The 13,608-nt window shown below is 37.2% G+C and overlaps 1 protein-coding gene across 4 annotated transcripts in view; it reads right to left on the bottom strand.

Annotated features, from left to right (window-relative positions):
• The window catches only part of VPS8 (VPS8 subunit of CORVET complex), a 249,364-nt gene that overhangs the window by 25,757 nt on the left and 209,999 nt on the right, over positions 1-13,608 (bottom strand). For all 4 annotated transcript variants that reach the window (XM_041731695.1, XM_041731696.1, XM_041731694.1 and 1 more), the window contains one exon: positions 7,729-7,782. In XM_041731695.1, coding sequence (XP_041587629.1) covers positions 7,729-7,782 — 54 coding nt within the window. The remainder of the gene's footprint in view (positions 1-7,728; positions 7,783-13,608) is intronic.

Below are 13,608 nucleotides of genomic sequence, written 5' to 3' on the forward strand. Positions count from 1 at the left end.
TTAAGTGGGAATCACTGAGTAAGAGAAACCAATCTACAAAGGCTACATACTGTCCAACTACATCACATTCTGGAAAAGGCAAAACTGGAGACAGTAAAAGATTAGCAGCTGCCAGTTGAGAGGGAAGGATGAGTAAGTGAAGCATGGGCTTTCTAGGGTAGTGTAATGATTCTGCATGATATGTAATGGCTACATTTCATTATATGTTTGTCAGACCCACAGAATGTACAACACAAGATGTGAACTCTAATGTAAACTATGGACTTTCATTAATAATAACGTGTATATGTCAGCTCATTAACTGTAATAAAATGTACCACAGGAATGCAAGATGTTAATAACAGGAGGAAATGTATGGTAACTGTACTTTCTGCTCAATTTTTTCTATAAAAACCTAAAACTGCTCTAAAAAACAGTCCATTAATGTGACGCCTGGGTGGCTCACTTGGTTAAGTGTCTGACTCCTGATTTCAGCTCAGGTCATGATCTCAGCACCATGAGATAGAGCCCTGCATCAGGCTCTGTGCTGAGAGTGGAGCCTGCTTAAGATTCTCTCTTTCCTTCTCCCTTGCCTCTCACTTGTACTCTCTCTCTCAAAAAAAAAAAATAGTCCATTAATTTAAAAAATCATTAAAGAAATCCAAATGCTACATTAGAAAATACTCAATACAAAAGAAATGGGTGAGGAATAGATTTGTACATTGGTAAGAACTCTGAGATCCTTTGAAACGCTCATCTAGTCTCAACTTTTTAGGCCAGAAGATACACCCAATTATCAGCAGGAGTAAGTACCACAAGCAAGTGGTCACCACTGTCCTTCTCTGTAACTGTTTCCAGCTCTGTAATTGTAATTATCAGCAAGAGTGAGTATCATAAGCAAGTGGTCACCACTGTCCTCTGTAACTGTTTCCATTTCTTCTACATGAGGATCAGTAAGCAGATTTCAGAAAGGCCCAGGCCATGGACTGCAGATCATAATCATGGAGAGGAATAAGGAAAGAACATGGCAACATAGTCAGACTTGTGACCATGTTATGCTTCACCTGAGCCCTTAGTTCCTAAAGAACAGCTGCAGTTAAGGAAATCCCCATACCCTGTCATGGGAAACAGCTTTCTGAAAAGATCACTCTTGCCCATAAATCTGAGACAAAACCCACCATGCCGCTAAGTTCACCTATGACAAAACCATACACAGACCCATCAAATTTCCACTCTTTGCCTCTTAAAAGATGAACGGAACTGTTTGTCCTGATTCGGTGGAACAAAATGTTTGTTAACTAATGACCAAACTTTAGTTAAGTATCTCTCCCTCCCCTAAACCCTTGACCTACACCTGAGCCAACCTTAATGGTCCTTTCCAAGAATCAGCAGACTGCACCAAAGACATTTTTACCAACTATCAACTATCTGATTCTATCACCTACTCCCCCACATCAGGTTCTTCCTAGCCCTGTTTACTATCCCTGTAAAAAATTCCCTTCTGGGATCCCTGGGTGGCTCAGTGGTTGGGTGCCTGCTTTAGGCTCGGGTCGTGATCCCAGGATCCGGGATTGAGTCCTGCATCGGGCTCCCCACGAGGAGCCTGCTTCTCCCTCTGCCTATGTCTCTGCCTCTCTTCCTCAGTCTGTGTCTCTCATGAATAAATAAATAAATCTTTTTAAAAAATTCCCTTTGGTGTTATTTTTTTCTTCTTTTAAGTAATCTCTACGCCCATCATACAGTGGAGGCTCAAACTCACAACCTCAAGATCAAAAATCAAGCACTCTGCGAGCCAAGCACCTCTGCCTGATTTTTTGACACCCTTGTAGATATTAAGGTTGGAACACTCTCCTTATAGCAAAAGCCAGTCCTCTTATTGCAGTTATTCTTTTGAATGAAGTCTCCTCTTTAAGTCCAAATTTGTTTTTTTTTTTTTTTTTTTTAATAGACTCTACTAGTTCAGCCTAGATGTTAGGGTCTAACTGAAATCAGCCAACACATCAATGAAAAAGTCACTTGAGTTTAATACAACTGCAGACTCATAACATTCTAACAAATCAGGGGAGCTATAAATTAATCAGCCCACCTCTCACCCATGGCAGGAAAAGTTCATAAACAGCTCTGAATGGCAGATATTCTGCTGTGGACCAAACACCTCTGGTAACAGATAATGTGCTATCTCACAAGGCAACTTGTCCCACTATCAGAAAATTCTCATAACTAAGCTGACATCTCCATCTACATTCCAGCTACCCACAGGCACCAGTTCTGTCCTCTGAAATACAAAGAATGCCTAGGTTTCCTTCCAAATCTTCCAGCTGTCTGAAGGCAACAGCACCCCAGCTACTTCACGTCAGCATAAAATGCACCTGGCCTGTGGGGACCTTCTACCCTGTCTATGCAAAAACAAAGACTAAATTCTGTCCACTTTTTCTTTTTTTTCTTTCTTTCTTTCTTTCTTTCTTTCTTTCTTTCTTTCTTTCTTTCTTTCTTTCATCAATAGAGGCATGAAAGTCACATCTGGATTAAATCCTACTAAGAAAAATAAGGAAAGAGGCAACATGCATCCACCAAGGGCTATCACTTTTTGCTCATGAGGGGCCAGTCAGCTGAGACACTGCAGCCAGCTTTTCCTGTTGTTATGGAAACATTGGCTCTGTGAGGCTTTTTCCCTTAAAAATACTGCACTGCTCCCATCCCCCAGTCTCTCCACTGGCCAGTGAGTCGATAAAAATCATGAGTGAGTATAGTCATCTCATTCCTGACATGAGTGGCAAGACTGGGACTAGACTATAAAACTTTTACCTCACCAGAACACTTGGGTAAAACAAACAAACAACTGCTCCAAATTCTTCTAATACACTTGAATACTTGAGAAACTGCTAATCAATTTCTGAGAGGTCTGGCTATTAAATCCAACAGTTTAGTCACGATTCACTTGGAAATGTGTTGACAGCAAGAACTATATTTCACTGACCTTGGTCTTTCCCAGACTTGGCACCTTGAAGCATGTGGGATATTCGCTGAATTTACCCATGAGAAAGCCTTTCCACCCTGCCTCTCCCAGTACCTTGTCCTCGGCTGAAGAAGTCACCCTGGGAAGACCCTCAACTGTGAAATCTTCCAGTGGGTTTCACCAGCCTGAGGATAACTCTTTAGCCAGAGCTTCTGACCCCTCAGACTTCTGCAAACACCCCAGCAGAGAAAGCTCATCTAAAACAGGGGATGGCTCAGGGAGTGTAACGATGCCTTTGTGATTGAGGTGTAAGAAAATTGCTTTCTCTGGTTACAATGCATGTAATAATCCTAACTTTGCAAATTCCGGGCTGGTGTTTCTTTAGTAGTTGAGAAAAGATGCATCAGAGCTGGGTGGTTTTTTTTATGCTGCCTTCAACTAACTCTCTAAACTCATTTATCACCTCAAACATCATCAACATCTCCAATTTTGTTCTAGTGAGTTAATTGCAAGGGACTTTTACAGTAACTTTTATCTTAGGAAAATGCTTCCTGATTTTTAAATTTCCAGCCATCCATGATCAAACACTGAACAAGTGCTAGAGAAGCATGTGTATCTTCTGTTATTGAAGTTATCAGAGCCCCTTAAGAAGAAATCTTATGTATAAGATAAACATTACAAATTTTGTATGCCACATATAATATACAACAAGTATTTCTAATCCAGAGAAGAATAAAATGCAAAAGCTTGTGTTGCAAAAGATGTTATGTACACATGCTCATGGAGTTTGCTAGATTCTGACAGGTGACAGCAGAGTGGAAGAACGACTCCTTCATGAGACATCTATCTCAGGAAGTTAAGCAGAACCCTACAGAACATGGCTTCTGTTTCCTCAGCACTTGCATCCAGCTCTTGACAGAGCCAATACTGACAACACAGTCGCCAAACACTTTCTTTGGTTATTGGTCAACAGAGAATCTTTGGCTCCAGTCAAGAATACTACTGCTCTTTTGTGTTTCTTACACATGTCACTTTGGCAGTCAACTGTTCAACAGACACACTGCTGGTGCCTCCATCTGTCAATGCAACTTTGACAATGTAGCTCCAGGATGATAACCAGAATATACATGTACATGTCTATATATATATGAACACACAAAAATACATATACAACTAGGGAAGTACCAATTAGATACTGAGTTTCACATTGGTCTCACTCAGAATACTGCTGATGTAGCTCAAACAGTAAGGGATGACTATGCTAGGAATATAAGCCTGGGACAGTAATGATGTTTCATTTGTTAATTTCTCTGTTTATTTAGGCCCAGACAATTCTTTTTCCTTTCATTTCCCATAAATAGCTATGAAGTCCAATGGAATCTGTTTCATGTATCTCTCATTCACTTGACAACTAATGATTGACTACATGGTTCTACACTTAGGGATACCAAGTCTAATGCCATGGCTGCCTTCCTGAGGCATATTAGTCTTAAATGAGGCATATATATAAATAAAGAGGTAATTTCAACACAGCCAGGTAAACATGTTGGTAGGTGAGGACCAGTTCAGGGTGTTACAAGAGAGAGCTCAGAAAAGGAAGGACACCTGGTTCACACTTAAAGGTGTCAGAGTTTTGGGGGAGAAAAAATACTTGAATCTACCTCATCTCTTCATTCCATCCATTAATTCAGCACAGATTCAGGACCTTTATCTTGCCTGGACACTGTCTATTCTTCTGATTGCTTTTTTTGCCTTTAATATCACCTTTGACAGAAACCCTCATGCTCAAGATAAAAAGCAAGCTTCACAAAATAGGGCTCTTTGTAATATGGATTCCCATTCATTTCACCAGACCTCTGCATGCTACCATATTTAAGAGATATAGAACCACCCCCATTTCTGAAGTGTCCTATACTCAACATGTCTACCTGGAACACCTTTTCCCTTGTGCTTCAAGGCTAGATCAAGCCTTATTTTTTTAAAGAAGCCTTCCCTGATTACTTAGTCTGGGAGAGGCACCTGTTTTGAAATGTATTTTAAAATTATCCTAAACATCATAACAGTGTGATATTAAGTAGGTGCTATTTAAGTTTAGGCTTCAATGTAGAGACATGAATTCCCAAAAGCAGCTACTAAAAAGTCCTTTGGCTATTTATTACTGACCAACAGCTAAGAATTTGCTCATTAGGTCCAAGAATCCAGAAATTTTTCTATTGGTGAAATTAATGTCTTGTTAATCAGAATGGTAAACATGAGTGATGGGCTCTCAAAAATAAAAGGTCCTTGAATATATATATCTATCTCCTGAATAAAATATTTTAGAGACCAGATCATGCCAATTCTTGCATGGACAGTGAATAAGTCTGCACCTGATCACTTAGGAAAGCCACCTGGGGCCATCTATGTGTAGTCATTGGCTTTGAAAATTTCGGTTTGTCTGATGCTGATTACAAGAGTAAGAGAATCCTATCTATGTAACATTGCTACACCCCTGATAGTGGTCAGACACCTAAAATGACAGAGAGCTAGGTCATTACCAAGTTGAAATAGGTTATATGAAGCTATTTATAAATGAGTATTTAAAAACACCTTTAACTATGGCAGGATTTGCTTTCATTATAATCTAGTAACAAAGCTTGAGGGGAGGAGCTAAGTATTTCTCAAACTTCTTCATTGCACTTTTTTACCATAAGAACATAAGAGTCATATTAAGTCCACTTAGTCATCCCCAATCAGCCTCTCCTCTGTGCTCTTGTGTACCTGTGCACTTTCCATGGCATGTGTCAAACTGCATGATAATTGTCAGTTTACATGTCCACCTTCCCAATAAGTGCTGAGATCCTTGAGAACAAAGTCTGTGTTTTTCATCTCTGCAGTCCCTTAACTCAGTGTCTACATAAAGAAATACTTGCTGAATGGATAACAATACAAAGTAGGAATAATAAAATGACAGCATATCTAACTAAGATTGGGGGATGTGTGTTTTAACATTAGTTTCAGTAATACCTGAGTCCTTACTATGTGTCAATAATTTATCAGGTACTTAGCTGTGTGTCAAACACAGTATTAGGCCCTCATATAGTATCTTGTTTAATTTTCAGGATACTTCTGAGAGGCAGCACTTCATTTACAGTAAAGGAAGCAGAGAGGCTCCACTAGGGGCACCTGGGTGGTTCAGTCGGTTAGGCATCTGACTCCTGATTTTATGTTATGATCTCAGGGTTGTGAGATCCAGCCTTGCACTGGGCTCCACACTGAGTGTGGAACCTGCTTAAGATTCTCTCTCTCCCTCTCCTTCTGCCCTTCCACTTTCCCTCTTCTCCTTATCTAAAAAAAAAAAAAAAGTTATTCAGATCAATAAGCACAAGAGTCAATCTTTAAACTCATGTCTGGTTGAATCGAAAGCATGTTTTTAACCTCTACTTTAGAAGTGTGTTCACAGCTAACACTTGAAAGCTCAGGCAAAAAAAATCTCCCTTTGGATTCCAATTTCCTCCTCTGTTTACGGAGAGTGAGCAGGTGCCTTGTACCTCCAGCCCCCCACTCCCTCACAGTGTGATGGTTCCAGGTGGTAGCAAACATCGCCTCAGTTGGCCTGGCCTTGCCGTCCTGACAAAAATGGAAGAGATTTTCCTGGGCAGCATGTAATAAGGCTTTTCGGATAACAGATTTTATTTTTATTCTTTTTTTCTTTTAAAACCATTTCAGGGGATTCTACAGGCAGAGAAAAGGGACCCATTTTCGGCACAGTGCTTTGAAGCTAGAACCTGCTGATAGTTAACACAGCTAGCAGGTTGTTATTTTTGTTCTACAATTCTTCACTGACATGATGCTGACTGAAATTATAAAAAGGGCAAGGAAAGAAACCTACATCCAGGGATACTTCAACTGTCAGAAAAATAAAAGTGGTAAAAGAAAACAGTAAAAATGTCAGCTTGTTTACCACATTTCAACTGCACTGTTGCAGCTGTATATAGAAAAGGATTTTAGCGGTTCTCTTGACATCATCTGAGAATTGTTCAATTGACAGACTCATACTCTTTCTGTGCTACAAAGTTTACAGTCAGGGATTGAAGTGGCAGAGGGGGGTTCCATCCCACAAGTATTTATTGAGCACTTGTTTAGGCAGTATGGAATGCTAATATCTTGGGCCAGTTTTCTTTGAGCACAGCTGTCTGGAGGGAAAGACATTAGTAAGGAAAGAGTATCTTAGACTAGCCTCCTTATAATATCTTTCACCTACAACCAATCACTGATCACGATACCCACCTGGTAAAGAGGATGGGCATTCTAGAATAATGAAAGTTCTCAGTTGCCAGGAGACTGATGCTAGGCCCAAACCCCCATGTGGCTTCCTAGAGAGCCAAGGGATTCTGGTGATATGTCATAAAGGCTTCCAATTAGAAAGTACCTTTGGTGGCATTAAGGTGATTAAAGAATCATTGCATTTTTGAGAAAATTGTTCAACAGAGGAGAATAAACACACAAAAGGAGGAAGGTGGGTTCGTGTCTTTAAAACTGATCTTCTAGAAATGAGCAAAGGAAAAAAAAAAAAAAGACAAACCAAGAAACCGATTCTTAACTATAGAGAACAAACTGATGGTTACCAAAGGGGAGGTGAGTGTGGGGAAGAGTGAAATGGGTGATGGGGATTAAGGAGTGCACTTGTCATGATGAGCACTGGGTGATGTATGGAAGTGTTGAATCACTATATGGTACACCTGAAACTAATATAACTACGTTAGCTATACTGGAATTAAAGTAAAAATGTAATAAATTTTTTAAAAACTCACCTTCTTAACAGTAGAATCTCCTTTGGATGGATGACAAGAAGGAGACATTTTTACCTAGAATAAAAGGCAAACACTTTAATATCCTTTTAGTTATAATCTAGTTTTATTTGACCCATACTCAAAATAATTCAACTAGAATTGGTATAACTGAGATAAAACAGACATTTTCAGAGGAACAATGAATAGACTTTTTTTTTGTTAAGTTGCTTTGAAACTTTTCTGGAGATCAAAAGTCAATAGTTAGCCAAGATAAAAATATGATTAGGGTAAGAAAAGTAGAACAGATGGTCCAGACTGGTTTCAACTGAATGGTGAGGAACCAAATAGATACAGATCTTTGTTGACAATGTTAATCAACTGACGCAATATGCAATACTCAGTATTTCTTGCAGAGGCCAACTCAAAGTATCCTTTGTGATAAATTACCCCTTTTAAGCAAGACATGCACAAGAGAAATGTGATAAAATAGTAAAAGATTTAGAAAAAGCATTGGTCAAACCATAATAAAAGGATATTTAGTTCAAGAAGAAGACTGGTGGAAAAAAAAAAAAAAAGACTGGTGGTATAGGGATATCTTGAAATATTTGAGGATTGAAAGAGATTGTCAGATCTGAAAAAAGAGCAAGACTCAATGTTACCTGCAGAAACTATTTTAAAGGTAAGGGCACAAATAGGTTACAAGCAAAAGGATTGCAAAGATATACTATGCTAGCACTAGATTTCAGAGCAGAGACTATTACCAGGGATAAAGAAGATCATTTAATAATAATAAATAATAAGGGGGTCAATTCATCAGGAGGACACACAATCCTAGATATCTATGCATCTAATACCTTAAAAATACATGAAGTAAAAATTGATAGAATTGAAAGGAGAAAAAGTATAGTCAGAGATTTCCATACCACTATCTCTTAATATGTTGGAGAAAAGTAGGCAGATATTCAGAAAGGATTTAGAAGATTCACACAATACAATTAACTAACTAGATCAGTTGGACATTTATAGAACACTCCACCCAGCAAAAGCAGAATACATATTTTTTCAGGTGTACATGGACCACTTACCTACACAGACTATTTTGTCTCAATAAAATAATTATCAATAAATTTAAATAGATCCAAGTCATACTAAGGAAAGTTCTCTGATAACAATGGAAATAAATTAGACTCAGTAACAGAAAGATCTCTAAAAAAAATACTTCCCAAATATTTAGGAACTAAGTAACATTTTTAAATAACCCAAGGGTTAAAGAAGAAATCAAAAGGAAATTAGATCCTAGAAACACACAATCTACCAAGAATGAGTCATAAAGAAACAAAAAATCTGAATAGCCAACAACTAGTAAGAAGACTGAATCAGTCATCAAAAGCCTCCCAGGTCCAGACAACGTCACTGGTGAATTCTACCATCGGTTCAAAGAATTAACACCAATCCTTCTCAAACTCTCCCAAAAAATTAAAGAGAAGGGAACACTTGCAATCTCACTGTAGGAGGTCAGCATTACCTTATATCAAAGCCAGACAAGGACACTACGAGAAAAGAAAATTACAGCCCCACATCCTTGATGAACAAAGATGGAAAATCCTCAACAAAATACTAGCGAACAGAATTCTACAACATATTAAAAGGATCATACACCATGATCAAGTGAGATTTATCCCTGGAATGCAAAGATGCTTCAACATGTACAAATCAATAAATGTGACACTTAGATTAAGAGAATTAAGGGAAAAAACCCCCGACATGATCATCTCAATCAATGCAGAAAAATTCTTTGCCTTTTCATGACAAAAACACTCAATAAACTAGGATTAGAAGCAAACTACCTCAATATAATAGCCGTGTATAAAAAACCCACAGCTAACAATGAACAATCAGAAAAGGAAATTAAGAAAACAGTTCCATTTACATCAGCACCAAAATGAATAAAATACTTAGGAATAAACTTAGCCAAGGAGGGCAAAAGATTTGTACACTGAAAACTATAAACTGTTGCCGAAAAAATTAGGGGAGACAAAGATAAAAAGAAAGCATCCTGTATTCCTGGTTTGGAAGACTTGTTAAGATGTCCACACTATCCAAAATATTCTATAAATTCAAGGCAATCCCTATCAAAATCCCAGTGGCACTGTAGCAGAAAGAGAAAAATTCATCCTAAAATTCATATGGAACCCTAAATAGCCAAAACAGTCTTAAAAAAGACCAATGTTGGAGTCCTTACACTTCCTAATTTCTAAACTTACTACAAAGCTACAGTAATCAGAATTGTGTTACTATGATAAAGAAATACAGACCAATGGAATAGAAAGACCAGAAATAGAGCTTCATGTATAAGGTCAAATGATTTTTGACAAGGATACCATCAAGACCATTCAGTTGAGGAAAGAATAGTCTTTTCAAAAAATAGTGCTAAAAAACTAGATATCCATATGCAAAAGAATAAGGTTAGACTTTTACCTTACACCATATATAAAAATTCAAAGTGGATCAAAGACCTAAATGCAAAAGCTAAAACGATAAAATTCTTCTTTAGAAGGAAACACAGGGAAGTTTCAGGACATTGGATTTAGCAATGATGTCTTTTTTTTTTTAATTTTTATTTATTTATGATAGTCACACACACACACACACACACACAGAGAGAGAGAGAGAGAGAGAGAGAGAGGCAGAGACATAGGCAGAGGGAGAAGCAGGCTCCTTGCACCGGGAGCCCGACATGGGATTTGATCCCGGGTCTCCAGGATCGCGCCCTGGGCCAAAGGCAGGCGCCAAACCTCTGCGCCACCCAGGGATCCCAGCAATGATGTCTTAAAGATGACACCAAAGGCGTGACAATTAACAAAAAATATAGACAAACTGGACTGCATCAAAATTAAAAACTTTTGTATACCAAAGGACACTTAGAAATATAGTAAAAAAGCAACTCATCAAATGGAAGAAAATATTTGCAAATGACATGGGACAAATATCCAAAATAAGGAATTAGGTATCCAGAATATACAGAGAACTCTTTAAACTTAACAACAAAAAATTTTTCCAAAAAACCCCATCAAAAACTGAGCAAAGGACTTGGAACATTTCTCTAAAAGTATAGCCAGTAAGCACAAGAAAAGATGCTCAACACCATTAGTCATTCACAAAATGCAAGTTAAAAACACAGTGAGATACCTACTAGAGTAGCTGAAACCATATAACAGGTGATATAATAAACACATCATGGTATATGCACTAAATCGAAATACTACTCAGCAGTAAGAAGAAATGAACTCTTACAACAACATGGATGAGTCTTAAATAACTATGCTAAGAGAAAGAAGACAGACCAAAAAGTCTACTTACTGATGGTTCCATTTATCTAAAATTCTAGAAAATGCTAATTAATCTATTGTAACAGAAAGCCAACTGGTGGTTACCTGGGAACAGAAGGGAGAAACTGAGTAAGTTTTTAGTAGTGACAGGGTCAGTATCTTGATTGTAGTGATGGATTCAAGGATACATACATATTGGTACACTTTATGTACATGTAATTTATTTAATCAGTTATACTTTAATAAAGCATTTAGAGAAATCTGTAGGATCAGTTAAAACAGTGCTTAGAGGAAGAAATTTACAGCTTTTTATACTATACTGGAGAATAAGAAAGGCTTAAAATGAAGGACCTTTGCTTCCAATTTAACCAGCTAGGAAAAAAGTAAAACCAAACTAAGTAAAAAAGAAGGAAATAAGGAGAAAGAAATCAAAAGAAATCAAACAGAACACTAGAGAAAATTAACAAAGCCAAAAGTTGGTTCTTTGAAAATATCAAAAAGACTGTTATTTAGATCAAGAGAATAAATCAGTATCAGCAATGAAAGATATATTACTACACACTATATATAATACACACATTTAAAAGAGGCTATTATGAATAACTTTATCCCAATAAATTTGACATTTTTTTTAGGGAGGGGAGAGGCAGAGGAAGAGGGAGAGAGAGAATCTTAAGCAGGCTCCATACCCAGTGCAGAGCCTGATCTGGAGACACTGGGATCATGACCATTAAATCAAGAGTCGGATGTTTAACAGACTGAGGCACCCAGGTGCCCCAAATGTGACAAATTAAAAGGACATGTTCCTTGAAAAACAACTTATAAAAACGGACCCAAGATGAAACAGGGAATATGAATGACCCTATATTAAAGAAATTTAATCTTATCATCTAATTGTCTCTTAAAATGCCAAGTCCACATGGTTTCACCACTGAATTCTAGTAAATATGAAGTACACAGAGATTAATATCTGAAATTAGAAAATCGACTTACTAGTTTACAAGGAAAAATATAATCCTATTGCAAGCAGTTCAACAGACAGTAGATAGGATCAGTCTAGGATGATGTAGCAGAGGTACTAGGCAAATAATTGGATTCAAGTTCTTCAGTCCCTTCAATTCTGACAGTCTAATTCTAAGAGCCTCTAGTACAGATGATGATGACACTTTCTATCACTGTGGCATCACGCTATTCAAAAGGACCATGTTGCAGCCTTTTTTTTTTTTCTTTTTTCCTTTCTCCTCTGACTTTCAGAATAACTTTAGAAAACATACCTCAGCTCAGAGGTCGAAACTGCTGGCTGTTCAGACTGTCCTTTTGGTTTTAGCAGGTCTGCAAAAATTAGACTTGACAGTCTTTGCTTTAACATACCATGACATTAATACTCTGGAATTCACTCCAGATGTATGATGTAGCTTGCTAAACATGATCCAATTTTAACTCCTGGTATGTTCTTTTTGAAAAGGGAGAAAACAGATTTTCAAAGCAAAGTAGATATTTAAGCTTAAAAAATGACCTCATGAAAGAATCTGCAGATTTTTAAAAACAAGCCAAGAACTAGATATAATGCTGGACAATTTATCTGAGAAAGCTGTTCTCTGGAGATTAAGTTAGAGAGTGTTTGAAGTGGCAACAGAAATGGTTCAGCATCGTTCATGAAAGGTCTTTTTTTTTTTTTTTTTTTTTTTCATTTAACAGGATTCCTTCTGGAAATGCCTCAGGCAATGCAGCTTGAAAGAGGCACTTTAAATCCAGGTGTGCAGACACTAGATCTGGGGATATGGATGACATATTAAGCTTAATAATGCTAAACTTTTGTGGTTTTTGTTAATGATTTCTGACTTAGAGAAGCAATGTGATCTGAAGTTTAATAGCAATAGGAATAATTCCTTAACACTTTTTTAACAAGCCTTGATTGTCCTGATTACAAAAAGAATGTATGTTCATAGTAGAAATTTAGAAAATACTAAAAAGCAAAACAAAGGAAATAAAAATCACAACATGATTGCACAGCAATAACTACTATTAACATTTGGAATCATAGCATTTTGTGATCTTTCCATGTTACCTGTTGAAAATGTTTATTTCACCATATCTATATTCTTCTACAACATGATTTTCTTATTAAGCAGTCCCTTCATTGCATAGATATACCATAACTAATTTCACCAACTACTAGAAGGCTATTAGGACATTTAGGTTGTTTTCAAATATTTTTAATTTAAAATTAAAGTGTTGTTACTTCCGTTGCACACGTAAGTCCCTGCTTCAAAGGGTGTAGGACATTTAAAAATACATATTGACAATTTTTTTCCTGACAAAGAAGATGGATCCACAACACTTTTCCTAGAATTCAGAAATTCCCAAAACTTGAAAACAAAAAAATATTTTTTTAAAGCTTTTGGCACTGAGAGCAAAACCTGACCTGAAGTCAAGTAAGGCTATTTATAGTCCTTATTTATCCCACATATTATGGGATGCTGCCCTAGACCCCACTGGAAATGTTCTATAATAACAATGTATGTGATATTACCTTTCTTTGAGAACTTCAAAGATGACATTTTATTTTTTT

Source organism: Vulpes lagopus, chromosome 17 (genome assembly GCF_018345385.1).
Source record: "Vulpes lagopus strain Blue_001 chromosome 17, ASM1834538v1, whole genome shotgun sequence".
Classification (NCBI taxonomy): Eukaryota; Metazoa; Chordata; class Mammalia; order Carnivora; family Canidae; genus Vulpes; species Vulpes lagopus.